The sequence below is a fragment of the Artemia franciscana genome, chromosome 3, assembly GCF_032884065.1.
Source record: "Artemia franciscana chromosome 3, ASM3288406v1, whole genome shotgun sequence".
Classification (NCBI taxonomy): Eukaryota; Metazoa; Arthropoda; class Branchiopoda; order Anostraca; family Artemiidae; genus Artemia; species Artemia franciscana.
Genome location: NC_088865.1, coordinates 38,424,686 through 38,444,940, shown reverse-complemented (window position 1 = coordinate 38,444,940; position 20,255 = coordinate 38,424,686). Strand labels below are relative to the sequence as shown.

Here is a 20,255-nt window from a genome sequence, read left to right as displayed (position 1 = left end):
TCAAAAGATTCTGAAATAATTCAAATGTCGTATTTTTCAAGCTAGCTGTTGAAGGGAGGATCAGCAGGGCAATGTATGTTCAATAATCTTTGGTTGCCTCCTGATCTACATAATTCCGCTGATCCATCTTTTAAGAACAGCTCCTCCTTTGAAATTCAGAAATTAATTTATTCTATGCTAAAATCTTTTTTAGAAATTAGTTAACTCTAAAATTTAATTTAAATTTACTAATCTTATTTTAAAATTAATGTTTATTTTATATAAACATTAATTAAAAAAATGCTGAAATGATTTAAAAATGTTGTTTTCTAAGCTAGCTTTGGAAGGGAGAATCAGCAGGGCAATGTATGTTCAATCACCCTTGGATCCTCCTGATCTACATAATTCTGCTGATCCTCCTTTTAAGAGCAGCTTGGCAAAACAGTTTTCGGCATCCTTTAGATGTGACGATCATTACTTGGAGAGTTTATTATTGAAGTGAATCGATTCAGTTTTTTTCACCAATCAAGTAAATCAAAGTGTGCTACTTGTGCGTATTCAGTAAAGAACGACGAGAGCTGTGCTTGTCTCCCTCCTCCGTCTACTTTGTATAGAAGGGCTGGTTATAGGAATTTGTGAGAGGGCTCATTCAATTGGAGTAAGATGCAAAATTTGACAAAGAAAATTGCATTTGCAATTGTGGTTGTGGTATTTATGTCCTGGGAACAGAAGTCTAACATAGCCAATAGACAAGATAGCAATAGAATGTGGTCTAAAGTTATCACCAGAAGATCTAGAGCCCTCATCTTGAAAAATCATTTCTTTATTGAACGGTAGAGTTCGGTATCTTCTACGAATATGACATCTTGCTTAATGTAGTCGTTCTTTGTTTGGTTCCTATTTGTTATATACATTTTATAGCATGACCTTGTAGCATACTTCTTTAAAAAAGGCAGTAGATATGACGATTTTTATAGTCAAACGATGAATCAGAACGTCAAGGAAAATCACCTTTTTTCTCAGGGAAAGCAGTGACGTGTCTCTTTTTTCAGTTTTTTCTTCCTAGGGGTGATCATATCGAAGCAGTGGTCATAGGATGTTTGGAGGTGGCTCATATGAAATGGAATCTATATATATTGCTCTTTATCAGTAATAAATGATAATATTAAAATAACGCCAAAATAATTTTGACTAATTTTATCTATATATATATAAATAAGTTGTCTGTCTGTCTGTGTGTCAGGTGACGTCATGTTTCTGTGTCGACTGACGTCATGAAGTTAGTTGTCGTCATTTTTGCTATGACGGTGACGTCATTAATGGTATTTAAGACATGCGTTCACGGAAATATGCTTAATTGTAAAATGTCTGAAGAACCTACAATGGCAACAGCCGAGGAAGCTGCTCAAAGAGTCTATGCCAAAAAACTTGCTGCTGATAGAGAAAGTAAGAAAAGAAAGTGTGCCGAGGAATCACAAGAACAGCAAGAAAACAGGCTTGCAGCTGATAGAGAAAGTAAGAAAAGAAAGCGTGCCGAGGAATCACAAGAACAGCAAGAAAACAGACTTGCGGCTAAAGAACGCATAACCGCGCAGTTAGATGAAAATCCACCTGGAAAGCGAGAGTCAAAACATATCAAAACTGAAAATGATAGCGATGATGATTGGGTTTGGGATTTTGACTTGGATAAGGTCATCAATGCCTACCAGATTTAAGTTAAAAAACAAAGGTTCGGCGATATGTACTTCATAGTGACGCTGAAAAATAAAGAAGAAAAAAAAAACTGAAAAAATGTAAAAAACTAAAAAAACTAAAAAGAAAAAACACTCAAAGATAAATTACAGACCGGGACACAAATGACGACCGACACAGAGGGAATATAAATGACGACCAGGAACCTCAAAGAAAAATTACAGACTGGGACACCCGGACACAAATCACGACCGGGAATATAAATGACGACCGGGACGCAGGGAAACAACTACAACGGGGACGCCGGGGGCACAGGCGGGATATATAATTGACGGCTGAGACACAGGGATTGTTAATGGCGCGTAACTAATATGGCGCGTAACGACTTACGCGCGCGGGGGGGCTTGGGGGGGGGGGGCGCGAAGCGCCCCACCAACTAGGTGTTGGGGTGGCGTGAAGCGAGTTGTGTGTATGCATGTTTGTTTGTTTGTAAAAAGAGCGTTTGCATATGACGTCATTATTAGTACATAAGGCTTTGTATATGCACAGACATATAAATATAAATGCTATTTATATGCACAGACAATGGGACAGCGAAGAATGTTGTATATTCGCATGTTTTACGTAGTTAAAAATATATATTTATATCTATCTCTATTCACAGGTGGGACACAGGGAAACAGCTACAATGGTGCGTAACTAATATGGCGCGTAACGACTTACGCGCGCGGGGGGGCTTGGGGGGGCGCGAAGCGCCCCACCAACTAGGTGTTGGGGTGGCGCGAAGCGCCACCCCAACAGCTAGTATTATATAGTATATCGAATACATTACGTATAATAGGTCGTCAAAGTTTCACCTAAAGGTTGTATCTGATATTTTTATATTTCTGGAATAATTGCCAAAACGGTTTTTAAGCTGTTCTCAAAGAGAGGATTCTATCATTCTTTGAGCCTCCTGCTTTACATTATCTTTCTGATACTCCCTTTGCTAAAAACTTAGCAACCGGTTTTTAGGGATCCTTTTAAAAGTGCAAAAATGTCAAATATGAACTTTAGACATGACAGGGACTATATGCTACTAGACTATTAATGTCGAGAAAATTTCATTGGGAAACCAATTACTGTTTAGATTTCAATAGGAGAATTTGCATTTGCTATTATATGCTATTGGCATAATTTGTTTGTCCTGTATAAAGAAAGATGCATTTGAGAACAGTAATTATTTCCACGAGTGAGGCCAAAAATGAATTGTAACATTTGCAAATAAATTGTAAAAAATTAAATGAAAATTAAATTGGGAAAATATGCTTTTTTGTAGTGCCAAGTAAAAGACAGGAACTGCTATTTGACACTATATTTTTTTGTGCAATGAAAAGATTAATTGCTTTGCACAACGAACTTACGCACAGAGATTGTTGTGTTTGGTTTTTATATTACTTCAAGGTCTTTGGTGTATATTAACACCAGATATGAGTAAAATTATTTTTTTGAATGGTTAAAAGAATCAAAACGGATTTGTTTTTACAAATCTAGGAGGGGGGGGGGCAATTTATTTTTGATTTTTCAATGAACATACAAGAGCCATTTTGAATGAAAATGCCCTATTAATTATGATAATCTTCTGTAATCGTCCCTCAGTTTTCAGTCAGTAGTCATTGCACATTTTATAGCACACTGGGAGCAACAGGGAGCTTGTATTTTTCTATAGCAACAGGGAGCTTGTATTTACTTTAAACAAAATCTAGCCAGCCGGTAAAACGGACTCATCGACTCCAAAATAATATAGAAGCAAATCAAATGTCTATCTAAATGGGTATTTTCGTCACCAGACGAGGTGAAATTCAGGCAACATGTCACGATCTGACCCTGTTCGCGATCCAACTGTCGGTAGCGACTTGACTATACCAGTGTTTCTAAGTGTATTCATTGATAATGTATTCAATGATGATTAAGTATTCATGATTTTTTATGAATGTGAACTCTCTTTATTAACTACTAAATTACAAAAACTATAAATACACACAACCGCCCTGGAGAAGGCTCAAAGAGCCTGATGTTGGATGGCTGCAATCCTCTGATTCTCAACCTAATTTAATAAAAAAAAAAAACAGAAATTAAAGAAGGACAAAACACTCTCACTCAATTACTCCTTAATACCAGAATATACATAAATAAAGGCTAACAATAATAAAAAAAAGAAAAAAAAAGAATTATCTCCCCATTCCCAATAAGTGTTTTTTAAATTTTACTTTAAACAACCCAATATGTTCCGCCTCCCTAATGCCAGCTGGGATATCATTCCAAATAGCCGGAGCTAAATACCTAATTCCAAAAGCTGCACGTGTAGTGTCTCGGTACTCAACAATAAAATTATCTGCCTCTCTAGTCTCATACCCATGGAGTGAACGATTTACTCGAAAAAAAACTGGTAAAAACTGGAGGATATACATCATTGCAACATCGATACGCAAAAACAGCAGCTTGATAATATCGAATCTGACCAATTTCTTGAAACATGACGCGGTATCATTCACATTTTCTACATAATTACCAAGAAGACGTACTGTTTTATTTTGTAGGATCTGCACTCTTTTAAAATTTGCATAGAAATTACTAGACCAAAGGACACAACCATAAGAAATATAAGGCGCAACAATGGTGTGGTATAATAATAAAAGAACTGGTAATGGTAAAACATGCTTTAATCGACGCAAAATTTCCAAACCTCTAGCAACTTTAGCTGCAACAAGATCACTATGGTTCTTCCAAGATAGATTACAGTCAAGCTGGAACCCCAAATAACGCACTTCATGCACCTGTGACAAAGGCCTGCCTTTAAAAAAAAAATCTTTTTATCAACACATGGAGGCTTACCAACTCTCCTATAAATCATAAAATTAGTTTTATTAACGTTCAGTGACAAAAGGCTCAAACTTGTAAATACAAAAAATGCCTTTAATACCCTATTAACTTTCAACAACAAATCATCGACAGATTGACTAGACATAGTTAAAGTTGTATCATCCGCAAAAGTCGTAATACAACACTCAGGTAAGTAGAAACGCATTGAATCTACATACACAAGGTACAGAAGTGATCCCAAAACAGACCCCTGAGGTACACCACACCTCACTTGAAAAAGAGAAGAAAACACATCATTTAATACAACTTGAATAGATCTACCACTTAAAAAACTATTAAACCACTTTAAATAGTTATCACGAACTCCAAGGGATTGTAGACGTTTGAGTAGTATATTAAAATCCACTGTATCGAATGCTTTTCTAAAATCGATAAAAACGGTCAAAGGGATTTCACCACGTTCAAAGCATTTATTTAAAATATCACAAAGGGAATGCACGGCGTCCGACGTCGAATGACCTTTCCTAAAGCCAAACTGGTTTTGACTTAACATCCCCGTTTTCATAAGGTGATCATAAAGCCTTTTATGCACAATTTTTTCAAATATTTTCGAAAACAAGGGTAGGATTGATATGGGTCTATAATTTTCAATTTCTAGCTTAGAGCCACCTTTGTGAAGGGGGATTACTTTTGCCCTTTTAAGCGCATCAGGGAATATACCGGTTTGGAGGGAAAGATTGATGATATGGACTAGAGATGGCATTAAATAACACATCACTGACTTAAAAGTTTTCAGATTAATGCCATCTGTCCCTGCTGAATTCGATTTGATTGTTTTCACAACCTTCAGAATTTCATCTCCAGTACAAGGCTGAAATTCAATTTCATTTCCGATTCCTCTGTCATCCACAAATTCATCTTTCATTAAATCATTATTAAAGTTCACCAACCCTTGCGCCTGTACATTTTGCCCAACACTTGAAAAAAACTCAGCAAATTTGGTCGTGATACTTATTACATCATTAACAAGTTCACCTTGAATCAGTAGCGAATTAGATGGAGCTTCTTTCTCTTTTCCCAATAGGTCATTAATAACTTTCCAAATTCTTTTAGTATTATCCTTATTTAAACTCAATTGGTGGGCAAAGTATTCTTTTTTAGCCTTTCTTCTCATCGAGTTTACTTTGTTGCGTATTATTTTGAATTCTTCCAGTTTAATGGTACATTCACTATTTAAATATTCCACATACGCTTGATTTTTCAAATCTGACACTTTAAGAATTTCAAGAGTTATCCAGGGCTTCCTGGGTTCACACTTACGGGGTTTCAAGAATTTCACTGGGCAACTCTTATCATAAATTGGCTGTACGACCCCCATCATACGATCAAATGCACCAGAAGCGTTATCTTTCATATCCGTAATCTCACTAAAATCAATGGTACTCAACTTTTCGCTAAATCTCTGTAAATTCACCTTTTTCAATGACCTAGTCATTACTTTTTTTATTTTATTTCTCTTTATTCAACCACAAGGTACCGCTCCAACAATTGGGAAATGGTCCGAACAAGGGTATAGAACCACATCGGCATAACTACGGTCCAGATACTTAGAACCAACAAAAATATTATCAATAAGAGTGGCTGAATGACTCGTAACACGTGTTGGAATATTTACTATGGGGAAAAGATCATGAGCAATTATTGACATCCTTTTGATGACATCTTTATTGACATCTGACATCTTTGATGATCTCTGACATCTTTGATGACATCTTTATTATTGACATCTTTTGGTTTAGACCATTTTTGGTCTATTTAACTATGTTCTTGTTTATTCTGCTCTATGAATGCTTTATAGGAAGCACTTAGTAAATTCCTGCGAATCTACGACAGGTCTTTTTAATCCCATTTTTTTTTCTAGCCTTTGTACATCATCTCAAAAAGGATCCAAACGCAGATGTGAGACGTGCAATTCTTATGAACATTGCTTCTTGTGTAATCACTCTTCCTCATATACTAGATCGATGCCGAGATATCAACGAAAGCGTCAGAAAGCAGGCGTACATTCTTATTGCTGATAAAATCAGTATCAAGTCACTAAGCATTTTTCAAAGACAGAAGCTGTTAAATCGTGGCCTCCAAGACCGATCAGGTAAGATCTTTTTTAATATCTAAGAGGGAAAGGGTTTCTTTTTCTGTGGTCTGCCGACAAGTCTGATATCAAGCCAATAAACGTTTTTCGAATATAGAGACAGTTTGACCGACGTCTTCAAGACTGACCAGGTGGGACATCGATTTAATATCCAAGATGTCAGAGTTGTCTTTCTGGCACTATCAGTCACCGAATAAGAAACTTCAAGTGGTTCATTTGGTTTTACTTAATTTAGTTCAAATGGATAAAATAACCTAAGAGAATTTACATGTAAGGTGTTTATGCTTGCAGGGTATTATGACGGTTTTACTATGTAAGGAGCTAAGGAGTTTTTACTAAGTAAGGAGCGACCCGGCTTAATAGTAACCGAAGCTTTAAAAACGAAGTTTTGATACCAATAGATATATCAAAAGAACCGGCTTATTATGTTGATTTTAAATATATAAGTTTCATTAAGTTTAATCTTACCGATTAAAGGCTACGAGCCGAACCCCTAAAAGTATTAGAATCTTAATGAAAATCACACGGTCGATAAAGCGTATCAGAGAACCCTACCGTAGAGGTTTCAAGCTCCTATCTGCAAAAACGTGGAATTTCATATTTTTTGCCAGAAGAAAGATCACGGATGCGTGTTTATTTGTTTGTTTGTTTTTGTTGTTTTTTTCCAGGGGTGATCGAATAGACCCAGTTGTTTTAGAATATTGTGAGAGGGCTCATTCGAATGGAAATTAAAATTTCTAGTGGTCTTTTAAGTGACCAAAAATATTGGAGGACAACCTGGCCCCCTACCCGCCCTTTTTTCCCCAAAGTCGTCCTATCAAAATTTCGAAATAGTCATTTTGCTCATTATAGTTGAAAGGCCTAAGAACTATGCCTTTGGATATAACACGAGCCCCCACGACTGCAGGGGAAAGGTCTTCAAGCCATAACATTTGCCCATTTTTTACACATAGTATTTGTTATTGTGGAGTATGTATACATTTTTTTTGGGGGGGGGGGGAGAATTTTTAGCTGGGGGTTTTCCACGGGGGGGGGGGGAATTTTCTATGGTGATGGAAGTTTCCAGGGGATGAATTTGTCAGGGGAATTTATACACTTCTGGGGAATTCAATAGGAGTTCTGGGGAATTTGCCAGAATTCCTACACAAAATTCTCTTTAAATGTCTTTTTCGTCTCAAATTGTCCGGGGTAAATTTTCCCCGGTATTGAATTGTCTAGAGGATATGTCCGCGGGGAGGAGATTTTCCATGGAGGTGGGGCCTGATTTCCTGGCATTACCTATAAATGATCAGAAATTCAATTAAAAAACAAGTTTTTCACCTGAAAGTAAGGAGCAACATGAAAACATAAAACGAACAGAAGCTATTACGTTTATGAAGGGGATTGCCCCCTCCTCATCACCTTGCTTTTAAATTTTGAATTTTGTCCCAGTTCTTTAAGAACGACCCCTTAAACACAAGGGTGGTTTAATTAGAACAGTAGGAAGCTTTTTTAGAAGTGTTAAAAAACTTTAGCGTAAAGAGTACAATAATTTTTGTTCGTTTTAAGTTTTAATGTCTTTCAGCTGAAAAAACTTGTTCTTTTTTGTAAATTTAATTGACGGAATAAGGCGTTTGGCTGTATGTTTCACTCTGTTTATAAACTATAATTAAGTTAAGCCACATTATTCAGTTGTAAAGTGGATTTTTACAAATGTTTTACTATATTTCTGATGCAGAAATTTTATATAGCGATTATTAAAAAATAGTACATATCCAAAATCTGTATGAAAAGAATTGGATCATGTCCAAAAGATTTTGTTGACATTACACCTTCCAAAAGTTCTAGGCGCTCATACCTTATGGCAAATTAGCACGGGATAGTACTAGTCACAAGGAGAGCATTTTATAAGTTGAACTATCTGTCTTCGGAGATTGTCCAGGGGCTAGAAACTTGCTTTTGTGGAAAGTCTCTACAGTGAAGAAACTTCTGTTGTTCATTTAAAGCAGGTTTTGCAAGTTATTTTTTGATATTAGTTTAATTTGTATTGACATTTATATTAATGCAGTGGAATTGTATTGAATGCTTTTTGAAACCTCTGGTATTTATTTCAAAAAGCACCTTTCTTTCTTTAGAAGAAAACGTTGATTCTGGATTGAATGTTTCTGAAGCAAAATAATTTAAGTGTTGACGAAGAAAGGACGTCTTAGAATGCGAAAAGAGATTGGGGACTCACGAAATTAATTAAAATTCAACTCATAAAGTAAAAAATGGTGAAAGCGCTCATTGTAATTTTTATTGAATACGCCAGATCAATTTTACGCATCTAATGTTGCAGTGATGGTGGTTTTTGAGCTTTGATGTGCATTGGAAAAAAATTAAACAGAGTGAAGCATGTTTTCATATTTATTTTAACACCATCTTGATTTTTCTTTGAATTATGACATATTTTCTTGCTCGGTAAAAAGAATCCATGTTTTTATGGTGTGCTACTAAAGAAAAGAGAACTCGCTTCATAAAGTACAAGAAAAGAAAATCGTTGGTCGGTTACCAATAATATGTCGGTAAATGTTTGGTAATTTAGTGCTTGGATATGCCACAGAGAAGGCATAGTGTCAGGAAGAATTAGGCAAATCACTTGTAAAAATCTTGCTACTAAAATACTCCTGGATCATTTGGAAAGGAAAATAACTAAGCATAAAATACCAAGGGTAATTAATCTGTTTATTGTAATTAGTGTAATTAGGAAGGTTACTATAAAATACCAGTTAGCTTACAGTTTTCAACGCAATAAAATGAAACTTAATGAAATCGAATTACCAGAATTATTTTTATGACGCATGCGAAACTACAGAAGTAACATAGCTAAGTATAAAATCCCAAGTGTAATTAGTTTATTTACAAAAGGCGTTTAAAGTAGTTTCATAATGCCAGCCAAGAGGAAAAATGAATAACCTAGTCCATCAAACGTGACAAGACCGATCCAAGCAGCTAAGGTAAAGGGTATTGAAATAATGTAAGTAAAGTAATGATAATTGAAAATACAGAACAAAGAAATATAGAATTAGAATAATTGTTGCGTCAGCAACAACTACAATGATATAATATAATTGTTGCGTCAGCAACAACTACAGTGAGTCGAAAACAAAAGTGAAGAACAAAGAAACATCTGGCTCTAAGATAAGCGGAAGCAAGATTTAAAGTCAGTCAAAAAAAGAGTGAAGAACCAAGAAATATGCGGTTACAGGAGATGCAACAACAAGGAATAGAACGAATTTAAAAACGAAAGTGAATAACAAAGAAATATGTGGTTAAAATATATGCCACAGCGAGAACAAAGAAATACGCGGTTAGACGATAAACGGCAGCGAAATGAAAGTGAAGAAGAAAGGAATATTATGTTACCAGAACAACACCATCACAATCTTTGAAGCCAACAAAATATGGCACAAAACCCAGTACACAGCTACAAAGATGCCATAAGCTGCACAACTGTCGATTAAAATTCGTTGGAACCCTTCAACCTTATATGTATTCCTTGTGGAGCCCTTAGTTTTCAAAAGGAATGGACAGCAAACAAAGGTGATTCATTCGAAGGTTGCTATTTGCAACCTAGGATCAATCTATACAAGCCTGCCACATACTGAGTGCCGGGGCCCAGTTTCAAAATCAGCTAAATAGTCTTTTTTCTTAAAACTAGCATATTTACATTCTGACTACAAAAACGATCTAAATAGATCACAGTTTTAAAGAAGAATTTGTATGTTTCACAGGGTGGTTGCATTGAACCTCCGATGACGCCGTGACATCAAGAAGTGGTTGACACTGTGTGCGGTTAGAACAAGATTGACAATGAGAATCAATATATACAAGCCGGCCGCGTACCTGTGCTGAAGCCTGGCCTTGAATTCGGCTACATACTTTTTTTTTCTTAAAACTGGCACATTGACATTTCTGGCCACAAAACACGATCTAAATGGGTCACAACTTTAAGGAAGGATTCGTATTTTCCCAGGGTGGTTATAGCGAACCTATAGTGAGGCCATGGTGTCAAGAAGAGGCTCACATTGTCTGCAGTTAGAAGGCAAGTGCCAGTGAGACTCTATATATAGAAACCTCCCATGAAGCTGTACCGGGGCCCGGTGGTGAAGCCGTCAGGCTTCTGGTGATTTTATATATGTGCCATGTCACAAGAAATTATGTTATGCTAGAAAAGTGTGGAAAAAAATATGTATATTTGTAAATATGTGTCAGAAAAAGGGAATATATGAAAATTAAATGCACTTTTCTATGTGGTGTTGTTGAAAACTGATCCGTTTATTCCTCATGATGGTATACCAGAAGCGTTTGGAACGAATTAGAACAAAAACATTTGGACATTATTTGCATCAGGCATGCAAAAAGGACGTCAATTTAATATTAGAAAACGAAGATTTTGCAGTGATATGGCGTAGGCGATTTTGTGCTTGGCAAGAATAGCATAGATGTTTAAAAACATGTTCAAAAATGCTAAAATGAGTCGAAAAAATTTAACTCTAGAATTTTCAAAGGTTAGTTGTTAAAGAATGCTATTAAAGAATCGGAATCTTTGATCGATCCAGCAAACCCTTGTTATTATTTGATCTATTTTTACGTTTCTTGCGATGGTGGCACTCCGTATCGGCTGCTGATATTCCATACATGTATTAAGTTCAACTCTTGTCCTCAGGTGGATTGGTGATGCAGTGAAGTGTTAGCTGTGATCAATCCTGCCTCAGGAAGATAAAGTTTTAGGGAGTGGGTTGATCTTCGAACCTATTTGACTTCACCGCCTTACATACGTGATGGGTGGTTTTAAACAATTCAAGCAACTAAGTTTGTCTGTGGGTTATGTTTAGCTCCGACTACCTACTATTGGTATGTTACAGGAAAGAGGGATTCGAGCCTCCACGATGCCTAGCTTCCACGATGTCCCATGACTTTATTTATCTTTCTTACTGTTCTGTTTTGCTGTTTTAATGAGCTTGTTCTCCTCCCATCTTTCCGAAATGAGCTTCTCACTTAAATACCTAAGCTGCTAAATTTACTTTGTGTCATATTTTGGGATTTCAGATTCAATAAGGAAGATCGTCGGGAAGCGACTTCTTACCGCTTGGCTCAATAGGGCTCAAACCGTGATCAACTTTCTTCGCATGCTAGATGTTGATTCATCTCAGAAAACTATTGACTTGGCTTTACAAGATATTTTCAGGTAAATTGGAAATTTTTGGTTTGACAAAAGCTTTAGAGGATTTGTGCCAATGCAAACATTTACGGGTAAATGGGATAAACTCTTTTTATAAACAAAATCAGATACTGAAGCGTTAGTAAGTCTTTTCAAGACACACACTAAGCAAAAGCACTGCATTGAGTTTTTTGGTCTTATTCCAAGCTCTTTTCAACAGGTGAAAAAATAAAGCAGTAACAAAAACCTTACGCTTCTGCCATTTTGCTTTTTGAATCTTCAATTTAGTCTTCCTTATTATTAATAATACTACCCAAGCAAATAAAATAAATACACTTAGCTACTTTTCTCATTTGACCATTACCAAAAATGTTTTCAATGCTACGACTTTTGCAGTTTCAATGCTATGTAGTCAAAAGAATAATTTGCTTTATTTAAACACTTCATATGTTTGATTTCTATATGTATATATTCGCATAATATCTTCCTTGGAAGAATACAGTTGGACAACAGGATCAAAAGAAGATAAAAGCTGTAGTGAATACCGGTTTGTGAGGAGTGGAGAAAAATAGCTTTTCCCACTTCCCTGAATTTTGAGCTCCCTCCTGAGAGAATACTTTTCCTGAAATTTTGAATTTGAACCTCGAGTTTTATGCAAAAAAAAACAACATGTCTATCAGAGGCAACGCTAGAGCTTTTACTGCGGATTCAATTTTTTTTTGTCAGAGGGGGGTCGCTCGATTGAAAAATTTCTAGTGCCCTTTTTAAGAGTCAAAAGTGATCGGAGGGTAACTAGCCTCCCCCATCACCTTTCCCCCAATTGCTTCCGATGAAGTTTTTTTGACTTTGTTAATGCTATTTTATTAAAAATAGTTCAAAGATCAAATAATAGACTCAAGGTCCAATCCTCCCCCCCCCCCCAAAGAAATATATTATATAAAAATTGTGGGAGCTGATCCATGGCCCTCCTTGGCCCGATATCCCTCCTCCCAAAACAACTTTTTATGTAATTTTATTGTAAAGCTTAAGGGAGCTGACCGCTGGCCCTCCATAGCCCAACCCTCCCAAATTAAAAAAGGTAAAACATGGCCAGACCTCCCCCACCCCAAAAAAAAAAGAAAGAAAAAAAATGTTAACGTAATTTTATTCCAAAACATATGGAAGCTTACCCTAGCCTTCCTAGGTCCGTCCACCCTCCCCCTCGAAAAAAATTATTAACGATATTTTATTCCAAAATTTATGGGAGTTGGCCCCTGGCCCTCCACGGACCAACCCATGGTTCGATTTTGGAATCTTGGTAATACATACCCAAAGTCTCTGTTTTTTCATTATTTTGTAATACTTTCTCTGTGGCTGCTCAGTTATGCACGTGACGGTGTAGGATCTTTCAAGGGAGATTTATTCGGAGGAGCTTTTCGGTGGGGATTTTCATGGTGAATTCTTATGGGGTTTTGCCCCTTGCCCTCTATGGCCTAACCCCCCGCCAAAAAGTGGTTAACGATATTTATTCCTAAGCTTACGGAACCTGGCCTATGGCTCTCCATGGCCCTCCCAACGCCCTCCCCCTAAAAATATTATCTATATTTTATATCAAAACTTACGGGAGCTGACTCCTGGTCTTCCTTGGCCCGAGTACCCCCTCCAAAAATAGCAATACTCTGTTCCAAAACTTGTGGGATTTAATCCCTGGCCCTCAATAAACCACCCCCACCCCCTATGGAAAATATCAACGATATTGTATTCCAAATATTGGGTGAGCTGACCCCTGGCCCACCCCCCCTCAAAATCACGTAATTTCACCCACAAACTTGTGGAAGGTGATCCCTGGCTCAACCCATGATTCGACTTTGGAATATTGGTAGTTTATAAGATGCCAAAATTTACTCTTTTTTCATTATTTCGTAATATTGTGGCTGCTCAGTTTTGCATATAAGGGAGGGGATTTATCCGGGGAATTTTCCCGGGGGATTTGTATTGGGGATTTGTCGAAGAGGCATTTCAAGGGAAGTATTTTTTTTGGGGGGATGTTTCTGGGGGAATATGTCTAGCACAACGATATATTTTGGAAGATATGGTATCGCACAGACGCAACTACCGTTAAAATGGTCACTATAACTATATGTGTCTTGAATCCAATAATATTTAAATCAAAGTGATCCTCTTCTTTCTACGTCACAAATGAAATAAATTAAAGGATCATAGTTACGAACACCTCTGTTATATTTGCTGAATCTGTTTTTCTTTTTTTCCATTTTTTAGCAAGATTGTTTGATCTTGGTTGCGTTCGAAAGGACGAAGAGTATTAACCTCTATTGTAGTTAAGGGTATTAACCTTTAGTACAATCTATATATATAAAAATAAGTTGTCTGTGTGTGTGTGTGTCGAGTGACGTCATGTTTATGTGTTGACTGACGTCATGATTGTCGACTGACGTCATTATAAGGATTGAGCTGTATGCGTCATGAAGTTGTTTGTCGACTGACGTCATGTTTGTCAACTGATGAAATTACATACCGGGACACCGGGACACAAATGACGACCGGGACACAGGGAATATAAATGACGACCGGGAACCTCAAAGAGAAATTACAGACTGGGACATCCGGACACAAATCACGACCGGGACACAGGGAATATAAATGACGACCGGGACACTGGGACACGACTACAACGGGGACGCCGGGGGCACATGCGGGATATATAAATGACGACCGGGACACAGGGATTGTTCGAATAGAAATTACAGACCGGGACACTGGGACACAAATGACGACCGGGACATTGGGACACAGGGAATATAAATGACGACCGGGGCACTCAAAGAGAAATTACAAACTGGGACACCGGGACACAAATGACGACCGGGACACAGGGAATATAAATGACGACCGGGACACAGGGACACATCATTAGAATAATAAGGTATAGATCTGAATACGGATTGTTTTTACCATGGACAATTATATGTTGCATGTTCAAGAGTCAGTAAACCTGACAATCTATTTACATGCAACATATATATATATATATATATATATATATATATATATATATATATATATATATATATATATATATATATATATATATATAAACGAAAGTAAAACAGTTCAAAATAGGGATGATACCTTTTTATTGACAGTGAAATATAAAATTATTTAACTGGATATTTCGAACACATATACAGTGTTCATCATCAGCAGTAAAATAAAAAGGTATCATCCCTATTTTGAACTGTTTTACTTTCGTCATGGAAAGGCAGTGTGGTCTTCGAAGTTATCTATATATATATATATATATATATATATATATATATATATATATATATATATATATATATATATATATATATATATATTTTATATATTATATCTCTATTCACAGTTGGAACACAGGGACACAACTACAATGGCGCGTAACTAATATGGCGCGTAACGACTTACGTGCGCGGGGGGGGGGCATGAAGCGCCCCACCAACTAGGTTTTGGGGTGGCGCGAAGCGCCACCCCAAAAGCTAGTTAAATAATAAAAGAAAATCAAGTTTTTGTAGTTGCAAGTAAGGAGTGGCATTAAAACTTAAAACGAACAGAAATTATTCCGTATATGAAAGGGGTTGTCCCCTCCTCAACGCCCCACTCTTTGCGCTAAAGTTTAACTCTTTATCACAACTCTGACTTTTAAAACAATTAAAAAACTTTAGCGTAAAGAGCGAGGCGTTGAGGAGGGGACAACCCTTTTCATATACGGAATAATTTCTGTTCGTTTTAAGTTTCAATGTCACTCCTTACTTGCAGTTAAAAAAGCTTATTTTTTATTTAATTTCTGAACGTTTTTGAATTAATGAAAATTTTGATTTTTGGCTCACTGCACATGAGTAAATAAAATGAAATTTGCATATTAATTTTTTTTTGCTAAATGACTTTCTCATAGTTTTGATCAGACAATTTTGATAAAAAAAGGGTTGGGGAGGAGGCCTAGTTGCCTTCCAATTTTTGCTACTTAAAAATGTAACTGGATTTTTATTTTATTTTTTTTACGAACGTTTTTGTTAGTAATAAACATACATACCTTACAAATCAACTTACGAATAAACAAATCCTAGCAAATAAACATACAACAGGTGCTAATATAAGTGAGTAAATATATGTTAAAACAAGTAAAACTTAAAAAGAATATGTAAATCAAGCTTAAAACGAATATAAATCACTAGAAACAAGATTTTCAGTACTCTCTCTTTCCCTAACTGCAAAAGTCTAAAACCTGCTGCGTTTTTGGCACTTTACTGTCTTGAACTATCCTGGAAAGAACGAATAAAATCAAATTGAATTATTGATATAAAATGATATTAGCTGTTGAAATCTCATTAGTTAAAGATGATATTTCACTCCAATTTTTATTTTCATTTTCAATGCCTGTAATAATTTGAAAGAAAATATTTGAGATATAATTTACTTCCAATGAAGCGCCAATGATGCAGCAGAATTTTTACTTTTACTGTTAGGAAAGGGGACAGTTTCCAGACCCTCATTTGTAGTTATATTTGTCTTGAACAATCTTGGATAGAAATATGTTTCTTGGAAGAATATTTGCCTATATAGAAATAAGCCAAAGAGCAAGTCGGACAACATGAACAAAAATGAGGAAAAAATCTGTAAATCACATGGGTTTGTGAGGATGGAGGATTTTGAAACTAAATGTCAAGTGAGGAAGGATCGCCATTTGAAGCTACCTCAGAATTTGTAATTGCTATTTCGGTTAGTCTTAATGTAAAAAGTTTATCGGGAAATGACTTTGATGAAAGAGGAATATAAAGAAGACCCACATGCAATATCTGTTCGCTACAAGTATTCTACAATTACTTAGCTGCAAATTATGAAGTATGAATGATTAACTTCACTTCTTGTCTAAATGCTGGATCGGTCGGTATATTAGACAATAAGTACCAACAAAAATGATTATAAACATAAATGACGTCATATCAAAACTTCAAAGAATACGTTTATGTTGAGGATCCCTTTTGTATTGCCACGATGACGTCATTTGTCATGACGTCTTTTACCATATAAAACGATGCATAAACTTCATTCACCTCAGTATGGAAAGTTAATAACTAGCGAAAACACTTATAAATATAATGGTGACAAGATCAGAAAAAGAAGAAAATCCTCAAGGTTTGACTGGCATGAATCCTTCATGTTATGGTGTTTTAAAAGATGCTGAAGAAAGCGGGAAGGACCCAAGGAATGAAAACAGTGATAGTGTGTCTACTAGGCGAGAGCATAGGCACAGTTCAAGCAGAAATCCTCAAAGACCAAGTGATCAGCTAAAATGCGAACGACAAATGAATCCTTCACAGTATGATGTTGAAGAAAGTGAGAAGGAGCTAAGGGATGAAAAGACTGGTAATGTCATCCAGGCTGGTGAGAAAGAGATGAAAAAGCATGCAAGTAGACAAGAAGGAACCCCCTCCAGAAAACCTAGTAGAAGTGATGGCTTTACTAGTCGAGAGCATAGGCGCAGTTCAAGCAGAAGTCGTCAAAGATCAAGTGATCAGTTCAAATGTGAACAACAAATGAATCCTTCACAGTATGACGCTTTAAAAGATTATGAAGAGAGCGGGAAGGACCTAAGGAATGAAAAGAGTAGTAATGTCATCCAGACTGGTGAGAACGAGATGAAAAAACATGCAAGTAGACAAGAAGGAAAACTCTCAAGAAAACGTTGTAAAAGTAATAGCTCTACTAGGCGAGAGCATAGGCGCTGTTCAGGCAGAAGTCCTCGGAGACCTAGTGATCAGCTCAAACGCGAACGACAAATGAATCCTTCACGTTCTGACGTTTTAAAAGATTATAAAGAAAGCGGGAAGGACCAAAGGAATGAAAAGAGTGGTAATGTCATCCAGGCTGGTGAAAACAAGATGAAAAACCATGCAAGTAGAGAAGAAGGAACCCCCTCTAGAAAACCTGGTGAAAGTGATAGCTCTACTAGGCGAAAGCATAGGCGCAGTTCAAGCAGAAGATCTCTAAGACCAACTGATCAGCTGAAACATGAACGACAAATGAATCCTTCACGAGAAGAAAAAATCTCAAGAAAACATCGTGAAAGTGATAGCTCTACTAGGCGAGAGTATAGGCATAGTTATAGCAGAACCAAGCAACAATACCGACATGAACCCAATGACCACTCTTATAAGCCACATCATGAGCGACAACGACATCATAATTGTTACAACCAAAAACATTATAGATACACTCAACCTATTAACCGCAAAAGGCGTTGTAGGAGTCCTTATGAGAAGTTTGGATATTGCCGAAATGTAAGAAGGACGAACAATTTCAGAGAGAAAGAAAAATATAGGTACAGATTTCCTATTCGGTTTATTAAAGGGGCTTATCATCGTAAGGAGTACACCCCACGGTATTCATACCGAGAGCAAGGCAGAAGAGAACAGCACGTGGATGCCTCAAAAGACTATGAATATAAAAATGTGCAAAGAAAGAAGAGGGCAAGAGACTACTACGAAAATAATGATGAAGAAAAAAGAATTTGCCCCACCGATGATGAATCAAGAGTGAAGAAAAGGAGAACAGAAAATTCTGAAAAAGCTGAAAATAAAAAATGTTTTGACAGATTAAACGATGATTACGGAAACTGTTCAGATGACTGTTCATCGGACTGTTCATTGAAACCCAATGGCGCTAATACCAAAAAATACGTTAGAAAGGGACATAAAACAGAGGAAAATAAGTGTGAGAGACCAAGCGATGAAGAGAAAAGACAAAGAAGAGCAAAGAAATTCAAAATGGAGATGAGAAAGGAGGAAGTTTTAACTAAATCTGACCTCATATTTAAGAGAAAGCTAGAAGAGGCAAGAATTAAATAAAATATACTCATTAAAAATGATATATTGATAATAATATATTAAAAATATACATTATCGAATAGGCCATGTGCTAAATTCTTAGCCCATCGGTGAAGTTTATGTTTGATTTTTGTTTATATAAATGTATATGTTTGAGCTTAAAATTGGCGTAACGAACCAAATGGTTTTCTGGTTTTATTTTTGTAAATTCGTCTGTAAATAAAATAATATTTCCAAAACAAGAAAATCTTATATTTTTGTCAGGGAACGGTTTCAGAAGATAGCTCAATTATATTTAGCCTTAAATGTAAAGTTAGGTAGTTGTTAACTTACTTTGGTTTTCAGTTTTCGCTGTATAGGTCACCGGGTCTTCTTTATCCCCCTCTTTCATTAGATTTATTTGCAATAATCTTTTACAGTTAAGATTAACCAAAATAACAGTTGCAAATTCTGAAGCAGCTTCAAATGGCGATCCTTCCTCACTTGGGATTTATTTTCAAAATACGGTTTTAAGTTTGTGGTTACTATGGGTTGGAGTTCGTTCTTTACTAGATTAATTCATTGAATTAAGGCTAGGTTTTCCTAACTGAAAGCCGCACATTTGAATCATAGAAAACGTATTTTCTTCGTATTTTGCATTCGCAAAACACAATGAAAAGTCATATTAAGAGTTATTTTTGTGAGCTTTTAATGGAGATGGATTCGCTACCTAAATATTCACCGTCTTCTAGATCTGGGTAATTTGGGCTTTGAAAATTTGCCGACTTTAGTATACAAAGTCCTCTGAGTTATATCAGTGTGTGGCTGCGTGGAAATTATTATTATACACTTCTAGAGTGCATTCTTATTCCAGTAAATATATTATTAATTTCAGCAAAAAATTATTTCAGTAATTTATACTGCGTTCTTGTAATTATGTAGTTTATGCATAAACAAATATTGGTTGCTGTTTACTGTTTAGGAGATAAACATGGTTTCTTTAGCAAGCTTTTGGTAGGCCTTCATAAATACCTTCGTAAGTTACACCCTGTTTTATTACACAGTTCGAGATTCAAGTTTAAAATTTTAGAAAAAAATTTCTCTTTGGGGGAGGGGACGGGGCTCGCCATCCAAAGAAGTGGGAAATCTATTTTCCTTCAATCCTTACAAACTGGTATGCATTACATTTTTTTTTCCGTTTTCATTTCTGTTGTGCCACTTGCTCTTTGGCTTGTTTCTATAAGTACTCTTCCAAGAAACATTTTATGTGATCATACATACAGAACATATATAAAGCCTACATATTATGGGTTTTGAAAGCAAACTGTTCTTTTGACTACATAGCATTGAAACTGCAATGTACTCAATGTAGAAGCATTGAACATATTGGTTACTAGCTGTTGGGGTGGCGCTTTGCGCCATCCCAACACCAAGTTGGTGGGGGCGCTTCGCGCCCCCAAAGCCCCCGCGCGCGCGTAAGTCGTTACGCGCCATATTAGTTACGTGCCATTGTAGTTGTGTCCCTGTGTCCCACCTGTGAATATAG

The 20,255-nt window shown here is 36.4% G+C and overlaps 1 protein-coding gene across 3 annotated transcripts in view; it reads left to right on the top strand.

Moving 5' to 3' along the window:
* Window positions 1–20,255, top strand: part of LOC136025255 (condensin complex subunit 3-like) — a 118,877-nt gene that overhangs the window by 30,761 nt on the left and 67,861 nt on the right. For all 3 annotated transcript variants that reach the window (XM_065701103.1, XM_065701102.1, XM_065701104.1), the window contains 2 exons: window positions 6,455–6,685; window positions 11,756–11,894. In XM_065701103.1, coding sequence (XP_065557175.1) covers window positions 6,455–6,685; window positions 11,756–11,894 — 370 coding nt within the window. The remainder of the gene's footprint in view (window positions 1–6,454; window positions 6,686–11,755; window positions 11,895–20,255) is intronic.